Source organism: Pelobates fuscus, chromosome 10 (assembly GCF_036172605.1).
Source record: "Pelobates fuscus isolate aPelFus1 chromosome 10, aPelFus1.pri, whole genome shotgun sequence".
Taxonomy (NCBI): Eukaryota; Metazoa; Chordata; class Amphibia; order Anura; family Pelobatidae; genus Pelobates; species Pelobates fuscus.
In genome coordinates this window covers 10554060-10568189 of record NC_086326.1, presented here as the reverse complement: position 1 = coordinate 10568189, position 14130 = coordinate 10554060, and the positions used below count along the sequence as shown (strand labels likewise).

At 44.1% G+C, this 14130-nt stretch overlaps 1 protein-coding gene across 1 annotated transcript in view; it reads left to right on the top strand.

Annotated features, from left to right (window-relative positions):
- The window catches only part of LOC134575545 (uncharacterized), a 41024-nt gene extending 27444 nt beyond the window's left edge, over positions 1 to 13580 (top strand). Inside the window, exons 10-15 of the mRNA XM_063434842.1 lie at positions 945 to 1034; positions 2398 to 2552; positions 3760 to 3966; positions 7704 to 7774; positions 11402 to 11506; positions 13111 to 13580. Coding sequence (XP_063290912.1) covers positions 945 to 1034; positions 2398 to 2552; positions 3760 to 3966; positions 7704 to 7774; positions 11402 to 11506; positions 13111 to 13268 — 786 coding nt within the window. The 3' untranslated portion in view covers positions 13269 to 13580. The remainder of the gene's footprint in view (positions 1 to 944; positions 1035 to 2397; positions 2553 to 3759; positions 3967 to 7703; positions 7775 to 11401; positions 11507 to 13110) is intronic.
- Positions 13581 to 14130: the final 550 nt, after the last annotated feature.

Genomic DNA, 14130 nt, shown 5'->3' with positions numbered 1-14130 from the left:
CATTTGAAGTTCTGCATTTTTCTAAACATAGTGAACTTACAATGGAAACCATATTCTTGGTGACTAAGCCACTTTTTTGACTTTAAATACACAAAAAGAAGTCCTGCGCTCAAACTCCCACTACTTCCTCGGGGCAAAAATGGCCATAGTACACATCAGCCCCAATACCTACAGTAAAAATACAAAGAAAAAAGTTACCTGCGCACTATTCCAAATCCCTATGCATATTTAAATACATGGAGGTTATTTAGATACTCCAATGGCCATTGGAGGGAATGCCCACCTGCCATGTCAAGGCAGACCTCCCTAGACGGGTCCTACACTGACTATTCACCCTGCTTCCTTGAGCTTCTGGCAAAGAGATCTCTAATGAGACAGAGAGGGGTATTTTTATAAACCCCTACATACTTATTAACCCTTAATAGGGAACACATGGGGTGTGCGGCAGCGTTGTAACATAGCTGTGTGATCCAAAAGTGAAAACAAATACACAAAAATAAGTCCTGCGCCCAAACTCCCATCACTCCTGGGCGGCAGCAACGGCCATACCACACAACAGCCGCACATACAGTAAAAATCAGAGACTTTGCCTCTTTTGTTTTATGTACATCATCTTTAACCCCTTAAGGACCAAACTTCTGGAATAAAAGGGAATCATGACATGTTAATATATTCCAAAAATCCTCACCTTATTAGCAGCATATATTATGATGTTATTGATATTAAATAATTTATTCTACTCCTATCATGGAACGTGATCATTCTGATCTGGGGAAGGAGGGCGGAATTTATAGAAAGGTCAGATTTCTCTTAGGGGTCAATGTCATTTCTTAGGGTTCCCTTACGTGAAAAAAGTACTGTAAAGTACACGTGGTCTGTACTTTGTAAGGGAACTGACCTGCAAATTGTCTTTCTTCTTGTCTCACTATTATGGACCTTTTCAGCTTATACGGGATTGCAACCAGAGTGTTCAGAGGATGAAGGACACCGAGGATCTGATACTTCTTAATAAGAAGATTCAGTTTGAATGCAAGGTGCGCAACTGGCTGGAAAGGTTGGTGGGTGCAGGGGTTAGTTAAAGATTCAAGTGGTCCCATCTATTGCAAACAAAAGGTTTTTTGGAAACCTTTGAATAAATATTGTAAGCCTCCTGGAACTTAAAAGTTTCTCTTCCTTGAGAAATATGAGCAACCAAAAACAAGCAAAACTATAATTCCTGGATAACCAGGAAAAAATAGATGGATGGATTGGCGCTATTAATAAGAGAGGCAACTACTCCCAAGTGCTACAGAATCGCCAAAAAGCACTATGAACATACATTCAAAAGGCAAAGACAAAAGTAAAGGGAGGTGCAAAAAATAGATAATAAACAAGTGTATACTTATATTGGGTGAATCTTTGAATCGACCATCACTGAAGTCAGGAAGGACTCTCTCTTATGGAATATCATTTCCAAATGAGTCACTGTGTACTTGCCCTCTGGATCTGCAAGAAAGGACAGAAGCAGTGAGCAGCTGCCTGCAGGAACACTGAAACATACCGTAATCAAATGTTGTGTTTCAGTGTTCCTGCAGGCAGCTGCTCACTGCTTCTGTCCTTTCTTGCAGATCCAGAGGGCAAGTACACAGTGACTCATTTGGAAATGATATTCCATAAGAGAGAGTCCTTCCTGACTTCAGTGATGGTCGATTTAAAGGGACACTATAGTCACCTGACCAACTTTAGCTTAATGAAGCAGTTTTGGTGTATAGAACATGCCCCTGCAGCCTCACTGCTCAATCCTCTGCCATTTAGGAGTTAAATCCCTTTGTTTATGAACCCTAGTCACACCTCCCTGCATGTGACTTGCACAGCCTTCCATAAACACTTCCTGTAAAGAGAGCCCTATTTAGGCTTTCTTTATTGCAAGTTCTGTTTAATTAAGATTTTCTTATCCCCTGCTATGTTAATAGCTTGCTAGACCCTGCAAGAGCCTCCTGTATGTGATTAAAGTTCAATTTAGAGATTGAGATACAATTATTTAGGGTAAATTACATCTGTTTGAAAGTGAAACCAGTTTTTTTTTTTTTCATGCAGGCTCTGTCAATCATAGCCAGGGGAGGTGTGGCTAGGGCTGCATAAACAGAAACAAAGTGATTTAACTCCTAAATGACCGTGAATTGAGCAGTGAAATTGCGGGGGAATGATCTATACAATAAAACTGCTTTATTTAGCTAAAGTAATTTAGGTGACTAGTGTTCCTTTAAAGATTCACCCAATATAAGTATACACTTGTTTATTATCTATTTTTTGCACCTCCCTTTACTTTTGTCCTTGAGAAATATGAGTTATAGACCCAGTGTGGAATATTATCTGCTAAAACAAAAATGTTAGTTTTGATGTCATTCTGTTTTTCAGATATTTCCCCTCATCTCCCAGTCTCGCCGGCTGGTAAAACACGGGGAGGTCTCTCTTTTGGAAATCCATGCTTTCTCTATCAAATGGAAGATGACCGCTAGACCTGTCTACTTGCATCTCTTTAATGACTGTCTCATGCTGTCTCGCTTGAGAGAGTGAGTCTGAATCATTGTATTAGTCCATTTGTATGATCCAACTCTCCATTAACTCTTCTGTGATTTCCAGTTGGTCTCTGATATTCAAAATGTTTGCATAAAAAAAAAAAACACCCTTTTATTATTCTTTGTAAATGTAACGGACCGTTTTGCACACAACCGTTTAGGTGATATTCCCCTTTCCAATGCACGGGCAGCTACAAGCACCAGTCTCCCGAACTGCAAACTACACGAATCCTCCAACTCCCGAAAAGGAAACACACGAACACTGGAAACAGCTGAACAGGAAAAGCATACAATCAGCTTACACTCCTGGCAATCAGCATACAATCCAATTCCCCCAATAACGAGACGACACTTCGTTTTGAGGTCAACCAGAACTGATTTACCACAAGCTTACAATCCCACAATGCATCACAATCCCTCCTCTCTGTCCTGGAGATAATTGGGAAGTAATCCAATAATCCAATTATCTCCAAGGACAGAGGCAAAACTCCATTAGCCACATGGCAGACAAAGGACAATAAAAGACATATAAAAATACATACTGTTACATTTATCACATAGAACATACACATTTTACCTCTCCCCAGATAGCTTAGATCTGAGCGCACATTATTACCAGATGGCGCTCAGATCACATACATACCGTTCAATCGCCATGGAGCCAAAGTCTTTCATACAGTCTTTCAGTATATGGCTGGGCTCCATGGCATAGCTATCTGGGGTAGCATGGCTTTAACAGTCTGCAGAAAGGCAAGAACCAGCCTTTCTGCAGGGAAAAAGAACTGTGTTAAACATGGGGGCCATAGTCCAGTGGCAGGAGGCGGGTGACCAGGCTCCTCCAGTGGCCCGTGGCGAGGTTGGTTCCGCCACAGTAAATATAACGAAACTAAATGTTCATTGCCTATGTTTGTGAGCCAATACAATCCATTTATATTGCACTGTTTTTATCCTTACCCTCATAAATATTTTAGCCTTTTAAAAAAAAAAAAAAGGTGTAAAGTACCAGTGGCGTTCTTTAAGTCTTGCTCTGTATTATCACTGGCTGCCACAGATCCACCATGGGTTCAGAAAAAAGGTCCCTGTCTTGAGGTTAGTCATTGGTCCATGTCTGGTTCTCCACTATTTTTCTAAGACCTTTTTAGATGTCTGGAACTGTATCACACCTTCCGTCAACAGTGATTGTCGCCTCTCTTCTCTCTAGTAATAGCCGTTTTGTGGTGTTTGATCATGCCTTGTCGTCGGATATTCGCGTGGAAAGGTGTGAGATGAAAATACACGGACCTCAGAAGAATTCATTCCGCATCTTCCTAAGAGAAAATGCTGCTGGGACTCGTGACACCACTTCCGTGGGACGAGAGAGTTCTGGAGATGGCAAAGAGACTGAATATATCTTCCGTACAGAAACCCAGTAAGGAAATTTAATTATTGCGAAACTCTAATTACAATCAGTGTCATAAAGAAATTATCTATATACACACAAATTTCCACAGCCTCCCCGCATGGTGTAATTTACCTGTAAAACTGACTGGGGATGATCATGAGTGAAATGATTTAAATTATCCATCATACCCTCCTTCAGGGGTTTTCTGAATGGCATTTATATTTTCTGCCTTTGACATTCTCCCATCAAAAGAAGCTAAAAAATGGTCTGTGGGAGAAAAAAAACACAAAACACTACCTTAGAATCCTCCAGATAAAAAAAATAATAATAATACTTCAGATGAAGATTTGTAATACTTCAAAATGTCCACTAGATGGGGAAAGTAAAAGGGAAGACTGCCTAGTTTTTAATAAAGTCTTAATCTGCCCATTTCAAGTCATTCAATTAAAAATTGGAGTTGAAAGGAAATAAGAGCTTAAAGGACCACTCTAGTGCCAGGAAAACATACTCGTTTTCCTGGCACTAGAGTGCCCTGAGGGTGCCCTCACCCTCAGGGACCCCCTCCCGCCCGGCTCTGGAAAGGGGAAAGGGGTAAAAACGTACCTTTTTCCAGCGCTGGGCGGGGAGCTCTCCTCCTCCTCTCCGCCTCCGTTCCTCCCCGTCGGCTGAATGCGCACGAGCGGCAAGAGCTGCGCGCGCATTCAGCCGGTCACATAGGAAAGCATTCATAATGCTTTCCTATGGACGCTTGCGTGCTCTCACTGTGATTTTCACAGTGAGAATCACGCAAGCGCCTCTAGCGGCTGTCAGTGAGACAGCCACTAGAGGAAATAGGGGAAGGCTTAACTAATTGATAAACATAGCAGTTTCTCTGAAACTGCTATGTTTATAAAAAAATTAGTTAACCCTAGAAGGACCTGGCACCCAGACCACTTCATTAAGCTGAAATGGTCTGGGTGCCTAGAGTGGTCCTTTAAGAAAACTTTGCCTGAGATATAAAAAAAATAAAATATATATATATTTGTATTTATAAGCACTATAACTAGGTTAAAAAACATTAAAAACACCATAACGAGTCTTCTGGGCAAAAAAAATTAAATAAAAAAATACCTGATTTTTATTTGATCAAAGTTCAGCTTGCTCTGATTGGACAGCTGAAAGCCGATCTCTTGAAAACCAAACTAGATTATGAGTGTGGCGGAACCAACCGCGCCACTGGGCATTGGAGAAGCCTGTTTGCCCGCCTCCTGCCTGCTGACTATGGCCCCTGGGAGATTTGACCCTTTAAATACAGTATTTGGGCATGTTGTATTGCATTATGCTGCTGCTGGCCCTTTAAGAACCATCTGGGGACATACTGTGGAGTTACTGGGTGGCCACCATTTCATGTATCAGAGGCACATGGTGAGAACAATGGATGAAGCACATTGTGAGAACAATGGATGGCGGCTATTTTAACTCAGACACTGTTTGGACTTTTCTACACGGTGCCATCTCGCCGGTATTTGGTGCACAAAGACATCGTGCAGTAGTTTTAAACTATACAACATATACAGTAATTATTTTTTTTATAATCTGTATATGTTCTGCAGAATCTGCATTAAACTGTATCTTCCAAACTACTGAACGGATCTGGGTGAATTTTGGATATGTGGTTATTGCATGTTTTGGGGTCCCTGTGATATGTTTTATAAAACTGTATTTCTCTGTCTGTGATAATTATATTACCCATTGTGTTCAGTAATCATATCACAGGCAGAGGCGAGGATTTTGTGTGGGAGTGTCTGTGTGTATTGTACGGATTGAGTGGTTGTTCTGTAAAACCCTGTGGGCAGTACTATGTTTGTGGATTGGGAATAAAAGAGGCTGTATGTGCCAGTACAGTCAGTTCTGCTTGACCTCAAAACGAAGTGTCGTCTCGTTATTGGGGGAATTGGATTGTATGCTGATTGCCAGGAGTGTAAGCTGATTGTATGCTTTTCCTGTTCAGCTGTTTACATCATTCATATGCTTGAGAGCATTCGTATGCTTCTCCGGTTCGGTGGTTGTGGTGTCTGCTGCAGTGCTTGGAGTCCTCAGGAAGCACTAGGAGCATCCTTCAACGGAGGTACCCAGTCGGGGTGCCCATCGATCCGTTACAATGAGGAAGCCTTATACATGTGCAGAGAGTTTGATTGGTAAGACTGGTCATGACACCATCTTACTGGTTGGAAGTACCCCTGTATGTCTGTAAAAACTGCTCTCACCCTGTGCTGTGTATCAGTACAATATTAAGGGAGGTTCTCACCATGTGCTGTGTATTGATACAATACTAGGTGACGTTCTCGCCCCTTGCTGTGTATCAGTACAATACTAGGGGACCTTCTCACCCTGTGCTGTGTTTTGATACAATACTAGGAGACCTTCTCACCCTGTGCTGTGTATTGGTACAATACTAGGTGACGTTCTCACCCTGTGCTGTGTATCCGTACAATACTAGGGGACGTTCTCGCCCTGTGCTGTGTAGCAGTACAATATTAGGGGACGTTCTCGCCCTGTGCTGTGTATCCGTACAATAGTAGGGGACCTTCTCGCCCCGTGCTGTGTATCCGTACAATGCTAGGGGACCTTCTCACCCTGTGCTGTGTATTGGTACAATACTTGGGGGCGTTCTCACCCCGTGCTGTGTATCCGTACAATACTAGGGGACGTTCTCGCCCTGTGCTGTGTATCAGTACAATGCTAGGGGACCTTCTCACCCTGTGTTGTGTATTGGTACAATACTAGGGGACGTTCTCGCCCTGTGCTGTGTAGCAGTACAATACTAGGTGACGTTCTCACCCCGTGCTGTGTATCTGTACAATACTAGGTGATGTTCTCGCCCCGTGCTGTGTATCAGTACAATACTAGGGGAGGTTCTCGCCCCGTGCTGTGTATCAGTACAATACTAGGGGAGGTTCTCGCCCCGTGCTGTGTATCCGTACAATACTAGGGGACGTTCTCGCCCTGTGCTGTGTATCCGTACAATACTAGGGGATGTTCTCACCCTGTGCTGTGTATCAGTACAATACTAGGGGACGTTCTCACCCCGTGCTGTGTATTGATACAATACTAGGTGATGTTCTCGCCCCGTGCTGTGTATCAGTACAATACTAGGGGACGTTCTCGCCCCGTGCTGTGTATCAGTACAATACTAGGGGACGTTCTCGCCCCGTGCTGTGTATCAGTACAATACTAGGGGACGTTCTCGCCCTGTGCTGTGTATCAGTACAATACTAGCTGACGTTCTCGCCCAGTGCTGTTTAGTGGTACAAAACTCGCTCTGTGCCGTGTATCAGAACAATACTAGGTGACGTTCTCGTCCCGTGCTGACTATCAGTACAGTACTAGTGGAGGTTCCCGCCCTGTGCTGTGTATCAGAACAATACTAGGTGACGTTCTTACCCTGTGCCATGTATCAGGACAATACTAGGGTATATTCTCACAACTTAGACTAAATATGAGAATGGCTAGTACTATAAACATTAGCTTTGCCCTCTTTAAACGGTTGTACTGCATGCTGGTGGTTTATAATTTGGTATTTTTTCTATCTTCAATGCTTAAGGATAAATAGATTTTATGGGCAGCGATGGGAGCTTGGGGTTTTATTCCCATCGAATGAGGTCCGATAGAAATAATTCAACATGGCACCTGGCAAAATATAGAAACCACTCTTATTGAACAAATATACCTGTCTTACATGTTACCATGTGTTTTAACAATGACTGACATATGTTCTCTCTCAGGAGCCAGAAACTGAGGTGGGTCATGGCTCTCTCACCCCCAAAGGAGGAGACAGACGTTCTAAAGTATCATGGTGAGTGGGATCGAGGCACAAAAACTGTTATTGCTCCCTTCCAGAAAACTAGTTGAATTCATTAGGAAACGTTCCCTCCAAAAGCTGTGAGGTCAGAGGACTGTTCTCTCCTTCTACTGTTATGTGCACATAGGAATATTCTCTCCCTCCTCCTATAGTGAGGATACACAGGGAATATTCTCTCCCTCCTCCTCCTATAGTGAGGATACACAGGAATATTCTCTCCCTCCTCCTCCTATAGTGAGGATACACAGGGAATATTCTCTCCCTCCTCCTATAGTGAGGATACACAGGAATATTCTCTCCCTCCTCCTATAGTGAGGATACACAGGAATATTCTCTCCATAGGCATGCGCAGCCCATTGCATTAGGGTGTGCACCCTAAAGCACAAGAACACGCTGCGTATGTATATATGTGTGTGTGTGTGTGTGTGTATATATATGTGTGTGTATATGTGTATATCTATATATATATGTGTGTGTGTGTGTGTGTGTGTGTGTGTATGTATGTGTATATATATATATATATATGTATATATATACACATACACTGCTGTGTGTGATGTGTGTGTGCTATGTGGGTGAGGGTGTTTGTGTGTGTGTGTGTGTGTGTGCGCTTGTGAGGGTGCAGTTAATGTACTGTGTGTGAGGGTGCTGTTTGTGTGTGTGCGCGCTTGTGAGGGTGCAGTTAATGTACTGTGTGTGAGGGTGCTGTTTGTGTGTGTGCGCGCTTGTGAGGGTGCTGTTAATGTACTGTGTGTGAGGGTGCTGTTTGTGTGTGTGCGCGCTTGTGAGGGTGCTGTTAATGTACTGTGTGTGAGGGTGCTGGTAGTGTGCTGTGTGTGTTTGTTAGGGTCCTGTTTGTGTGTTTGAGGGTACTGTTAGTGTGCTGTGTGTTTGTGCGGGTGCTGTGTGTTTGTGCGGGTGCTGTGTGTGTGTGTGTGCGGGTGGTGTGTGTGTGTGTGTGCGGGTGGTTGTGTGTGTGTGTGTGCGGGTGCTGTGTGTGCGGGTGCTGTGTGTGCGGGTGCTGTGTGTGCGGGTGCTGTGTGTGCGGGTGCTGTGTGTGCGGGTGCTGTGTGTGCGGGTGCGTGTGTGTGTGTGTGTGTGTGTGCGGGTGCTGTGTGTGTGTGTGTGTGCGTGGGTGATTGTGGGGGTGGAGGTGGGGGTACATTACTTAATATCCCCCCTCCCTTCTTACTTTATGTAGGGAGGGGGGATTCTTGTTCCTTGCTGCTTTCCCTGGTGGTCCAGTGGAGGTGGGGGCAGATCAGTTATTATCCCCCCTCCCTTGTTACCTTATGCCAGGGAGGGGGGATCCTTCCTTGCGGCTTTCCCTGGTGGTCCAGTGGTGAGTGAAGTCTAGCGAGATCTGAGCGTTGCCGCGGCAACGCTCAGATCTCGCGAGAGGAACCCGGCGGAGCTGCTGGCAAGAGCTCCCCGGGTCCTCTCCTGCCTCCCTGCATGTGGGCCAGTGGGGAGGGAGGCTGAGAGCAGAGCCGGCGCGGATAGCACCGGCTCTGCATGAGCCGACAGGGGGGGATCCTGAGATCTCCCCTGCCGGTCTCACTCCATAGGCGTGCCGCGGGGATTAGGCTGTGCCCAGGCACACCTGGCACACCCCGTGCGCACGCCTATGATTCTCTCCCTCCTCCTCCTATAGTGAGGATACACGGGAATATTCTCTCCCTCCTCCTCCTATAGTGAGGATACACAGGAATATTCTCTCCCTCCTCCTCCTATAGTGAGGATACACAGGAATATTCTCTCCCTCCTCCTCCTATAATGAGGATACACAGGAATATTCTCTCCCTCCTCCTCCTATAGTGAGGATACACAGGAATATTCTCTCCCTCCTCCTCCTATAGTGAGGATACATGGGAATATTTTCTCCCTCCTCCTCCTATAGTGAGGATACACTGGAATGTGCTCTCCCTCCTCCTCCTATAGTGAGGATACACGGGAATATTCTCTCCCTCCTCCTCCTATAGTGAGGATACACAGGAATATTCTCTCCCTCCTCCTATAGTGAGGATACACAGGAATATTCTCTCCCTCCTCCTATAGTGAGGATACACAGGGAATATTCTCTCCCTCCTCCTATAGTGAGGATACACGGGAATATTCTCTCCCTCCTCCTCCTATAGTGAGGATACACAGGAATATTCTCTCCCTCCTCCTATAGTGAGGATACACAGGAATATTCTCTCCCTCCTCCTCCTATAGTGAGGATACACAGGAATATTCTCTCCCTCCTCCTCCTATAGTGAGGATACATGGGAATATTCTCTCCCTCCTCCTCCTATAGTGAGGATACACTGGAATGTGCTCTCCCTCCTCCTCCTATAGTGAGGATACACGGGAATATTCTCTCCCTCCTCCTCCTATAGTGAGGATACACAGGAATATTCTCTCCCTTCTCCTCCTATAGTGAGGATACACGGGAATATTCTCTCCCTCCTCCTCCTATAGTGAGGATACACGGGAATATTCTCTCCCTCCTCCTATAGTGAGGATACACAGGAATATTCTCTCCCTCCTCCTCCTCCTATAGTGAGGATACACAGGAATATTCTCTCCCTCCTCCTATAGTGAGGATACACAGGGAATATTCTCTCCCTCCTCCTATAGTGAGGATACACGGGAATATTCTCTCCCTTCTCCTCCTATAGTGAGGATACACAGGGAATATTCTCTCCCTCCTCCTATAGTGAGGATACACAGGAATATTCTCTCCCTCCTCCTCATATAGTGAGGATACACAGGAATATTCTCTCCCTCCTCCTCATATAGTGAGGATACACAGGAATATTCTCTCCCTCCTCCTATAGTGAGGATACACAGGAATATTCTCTCCCTCCTCTTCCTATAGTGAGGATACACAGGAATATTCTCTCCCTCCTCCTCCTATAGTGAGGATACACAGGAATATTCTCTCCCTCCTCCTCCTATAGTGAGGATACACAGGAATATTCTCTCCCTCCTCCTCCTATAGTGAGGATACACAGGAATATTCTCTCCCTCCTCCTCCTATAGTGAGGATACACAGGAATATTCTCTCCCTCCTCCTCCTATAGTGAGGATACACAGGAATATTCTCTCCCTCCTCCTCCTATAGTGAGGATACACGGGAATATTCTCTCCCTCCTCCTCCTATAGTGAGGATACACAGGAATATTCTCTCCCTCCTCCTCCTATAGTGAGGATACACGGGAATATTCTCTCCCTCCTCCTCCTATAGTGAGGATACACAGGAATATTCTCTCCCTCCTCCTCCTATAGTGAGGATACACAGGAATATTCTCTCCCTCCTCCTCCTATAGTGAGGATACACAGGAATATTCTCTCCCTCCTCCTCCTATAGTGAGGATACACAGGAATATTCTCTCCCTCCTCCTCCTCCTATAGTGAGGATACACAGGAATATTCTCTCCCTCCTCCTCCTCCTATAGTGAGGATACACAGGAATATTCTCTCCCTCCTCCTATAGTGAGTATACATAGAGGTATTCTCCTTCCTCTTATGTTCCACGATAACATTTGTCATTCCGTATATTTTAGAGCAGTAGTTCGGTGGAATAATCTCCCACCCTCTATTACCGGGTAGAATAGTAATATTTTTGTGTTCTAGGCCTTTCCCAGATGCAGTGTTTAAAGTCCTACAAAGCACGAGAAAATGATGAGCTTTCACTGGAGAAAGCTGAAGTTATTTTGGTGACGCAGGAATGCGAGGACGGTAAGTCTCTGATTTTTACCGAAATTAATAGAAAAAGTAGCACAAGAGTGAATGTTCTGCAGGCCCTTAAAATGAAATGTTAATTTCCCTCCTCCCCCAAATTGTAATAAAACCAGATTGCCTCAAACCGTCTCAGTTCTGTTTTCAGTGTTTTTTTTTTACTGGAATAAGTGACTGCGGTTATTTAAGTTTTCACTCGGAAACTGTAGATGTAGAATCCTGTAAATGGGTAAAATACATGTCTCTTCCATTCCCCCACCCCTGCCCTCCCAGGTCTGTTCATTCATTAAAATGGAACTTTTAGTTCACAATAGTTTAAATATAGAGATAAGTAACATAATATTGAAAGCGGCACTGTCACGCCGAACTTACCTTTCCCCAATCGCTTCCTCTCTCAGGATCTGTTCTTCATTTCTTCCTGTCTGCTCTAGTTTTCTTTAAACATAAGACAAAGATTACTTTGTCTTATGGAGGTTTCCTACGCCTTCTATCTATGACCATCTATGACCAGTGGCGGAGCAAAGTATGATTCGTTTCCTGTGGTCAAAGAAATTTTCCCACAATTCTCACCTTTCCTCAGTGTTCTCACGATGTCTCCTTTCCGTATTCCTGAACGCTGGCAAAACTACCGAATTTTGCCCTAACAGAATGAGAGCAGTTCGTCCATTTGTGTTGGGATGAAATTCAGGACTTTTGTTTGGTTTGAAATTTCATATGCACGGCATCAGGGCGCTATCTACCAAAAGACCCCAAACCCCTAGTCACCTCCCCCCACCCCAAAATAAGTTAAAGTACTACCTACCCCCCTCACCCTAAAAATAGTTTAGGGGGAGACCATAAATCTAAATCCCTGTAAATAAATAACATACTTATTTGATGTCGTCTTTTTTTTCTAAAAAACTTTTTTTTTTTCAGCCCAAAAAAAGGCCAAATAAAACACCACAATACCCGTCAAACTTATATAAAAAAAAAAAGCGCAAAAAAAATCCCAACCCAGCGAGGACATGGCGCAGACTGAGCTTGGAAGTTTGGCTTGGAATCCAACCAATCAGAGTGCCTAGTCATTTTACAAAGTTCTTTGGAATTTTCCCATGCTGTGTAATTTGACTCATAACCCTCTGATTGGCTACTTTCAAAAAAGCCCCCACCTGTTCGAATGCCCAAGTGTTTAACTGGGCATGCACGGGAAATTCACAGCGCTATCTAGTGTGGAAAGATGACCTGTCCCACAGGGACTTAATCTACTCACACAAAGATGGTGGCGCCCAGGACCTAGGTCCAGGCAGAAAATAAAGGTAAAATTGGCTTAGGGGCATTTGTGGTGACTAGGGGATCAGTTAGATGTAGTGGAGTCAGGAGAGGGGTTAAAAAAAAAAAAATGGATTTGGCCATGACAGTGCCACTTTAACAAAGGTGTTTGAAAAATAAAATGGAGGAATCCGGTTATTGCCATAAGCCCCACCCATTGCAACTGGGATACAGAAAAGGGGAGAAATTAAATCCCCTACATCTGCATTGTGTGCCCTGGCTGTGCCTTGTCTGACCTGGATTGTGAAATTATTTGTTAATTCTTTAATATACATTGTGTCTGTCTTGTGCCCCAGGATGGCTTCACGGCGTACGTCTCTCAGACATGCAGTCTGGATGGTTTCCTCGTTCCCACGTCCAGCCCATCAGCCGCAATGCATGTCTCCGGAATCTGCAAGAAGAACAGAGGCTTCAGACGGCACGGGCCAAACTGCAGCCATCTGGCACAAAGTGATTATGGTAGACATTTCAACAGACCTGCTGCCTAATGTGTCTCCATCTTCCTCCCATAGCTACCACGCTGTCCCTGTTATTATAAGTCATTTACCTCTTGTGCCTTTCTGCTGTTCCGATATGATGATTTAAGATATTCTTAACTGGATTGTACATTTTACATCTGTTCTATGAAGAACTTCAGCGATTATGTATTTATATTTTAATAAAAATCAGACTTTACGTACCTTTTGTCAATGTATGCTGCAGATCTTGTGGGTAATCTGCTGTTTTGCAATGTAGACTGAAAACTTACTAAATTCAACTTTATTTATTCTTGTATTAATTATTTTCCTTTACAATTGCAAATTTGGCTGTGGAGCTATGTTTCCAGGTGGTTCCAATCGGAGGTACGCGGCAAGGTGCCAGATTCCTCCCTATGCCGTAAAGAGATACTCACACAATAAACAGAGTTGGGAAAAATAGATGCAATACAAAGATTCATATACAGAGACTTCTATACAATACAGAGCTGGGCACAATAAGGAGAGACCATAACTATCACACACAACCAGGCTCACTATGATGGCTTACACAGAGCTGCAATACAGAGATCCCCACACAGAGTAAGTGTCTCTATATCAGGGGTAGGCAACCTATGGCACGTGTGCCATGCATGGCACTCAAGGCTGCTAGGGCTCTGGCCTATCCGGTGTCCCTGTGAAACTTCAGATATCTGCTAATACGATGTCCCTGGTTAAATACTTTGTATTATTGGTATTGCTGGATTCATTTACTCGAAATGCTTTTTTTTCCGCCAGAATGATACTTGATACTTTAGAGCAGTGTTTCCCAATTGGTGTTCCACGGAACGAAATTGGGGT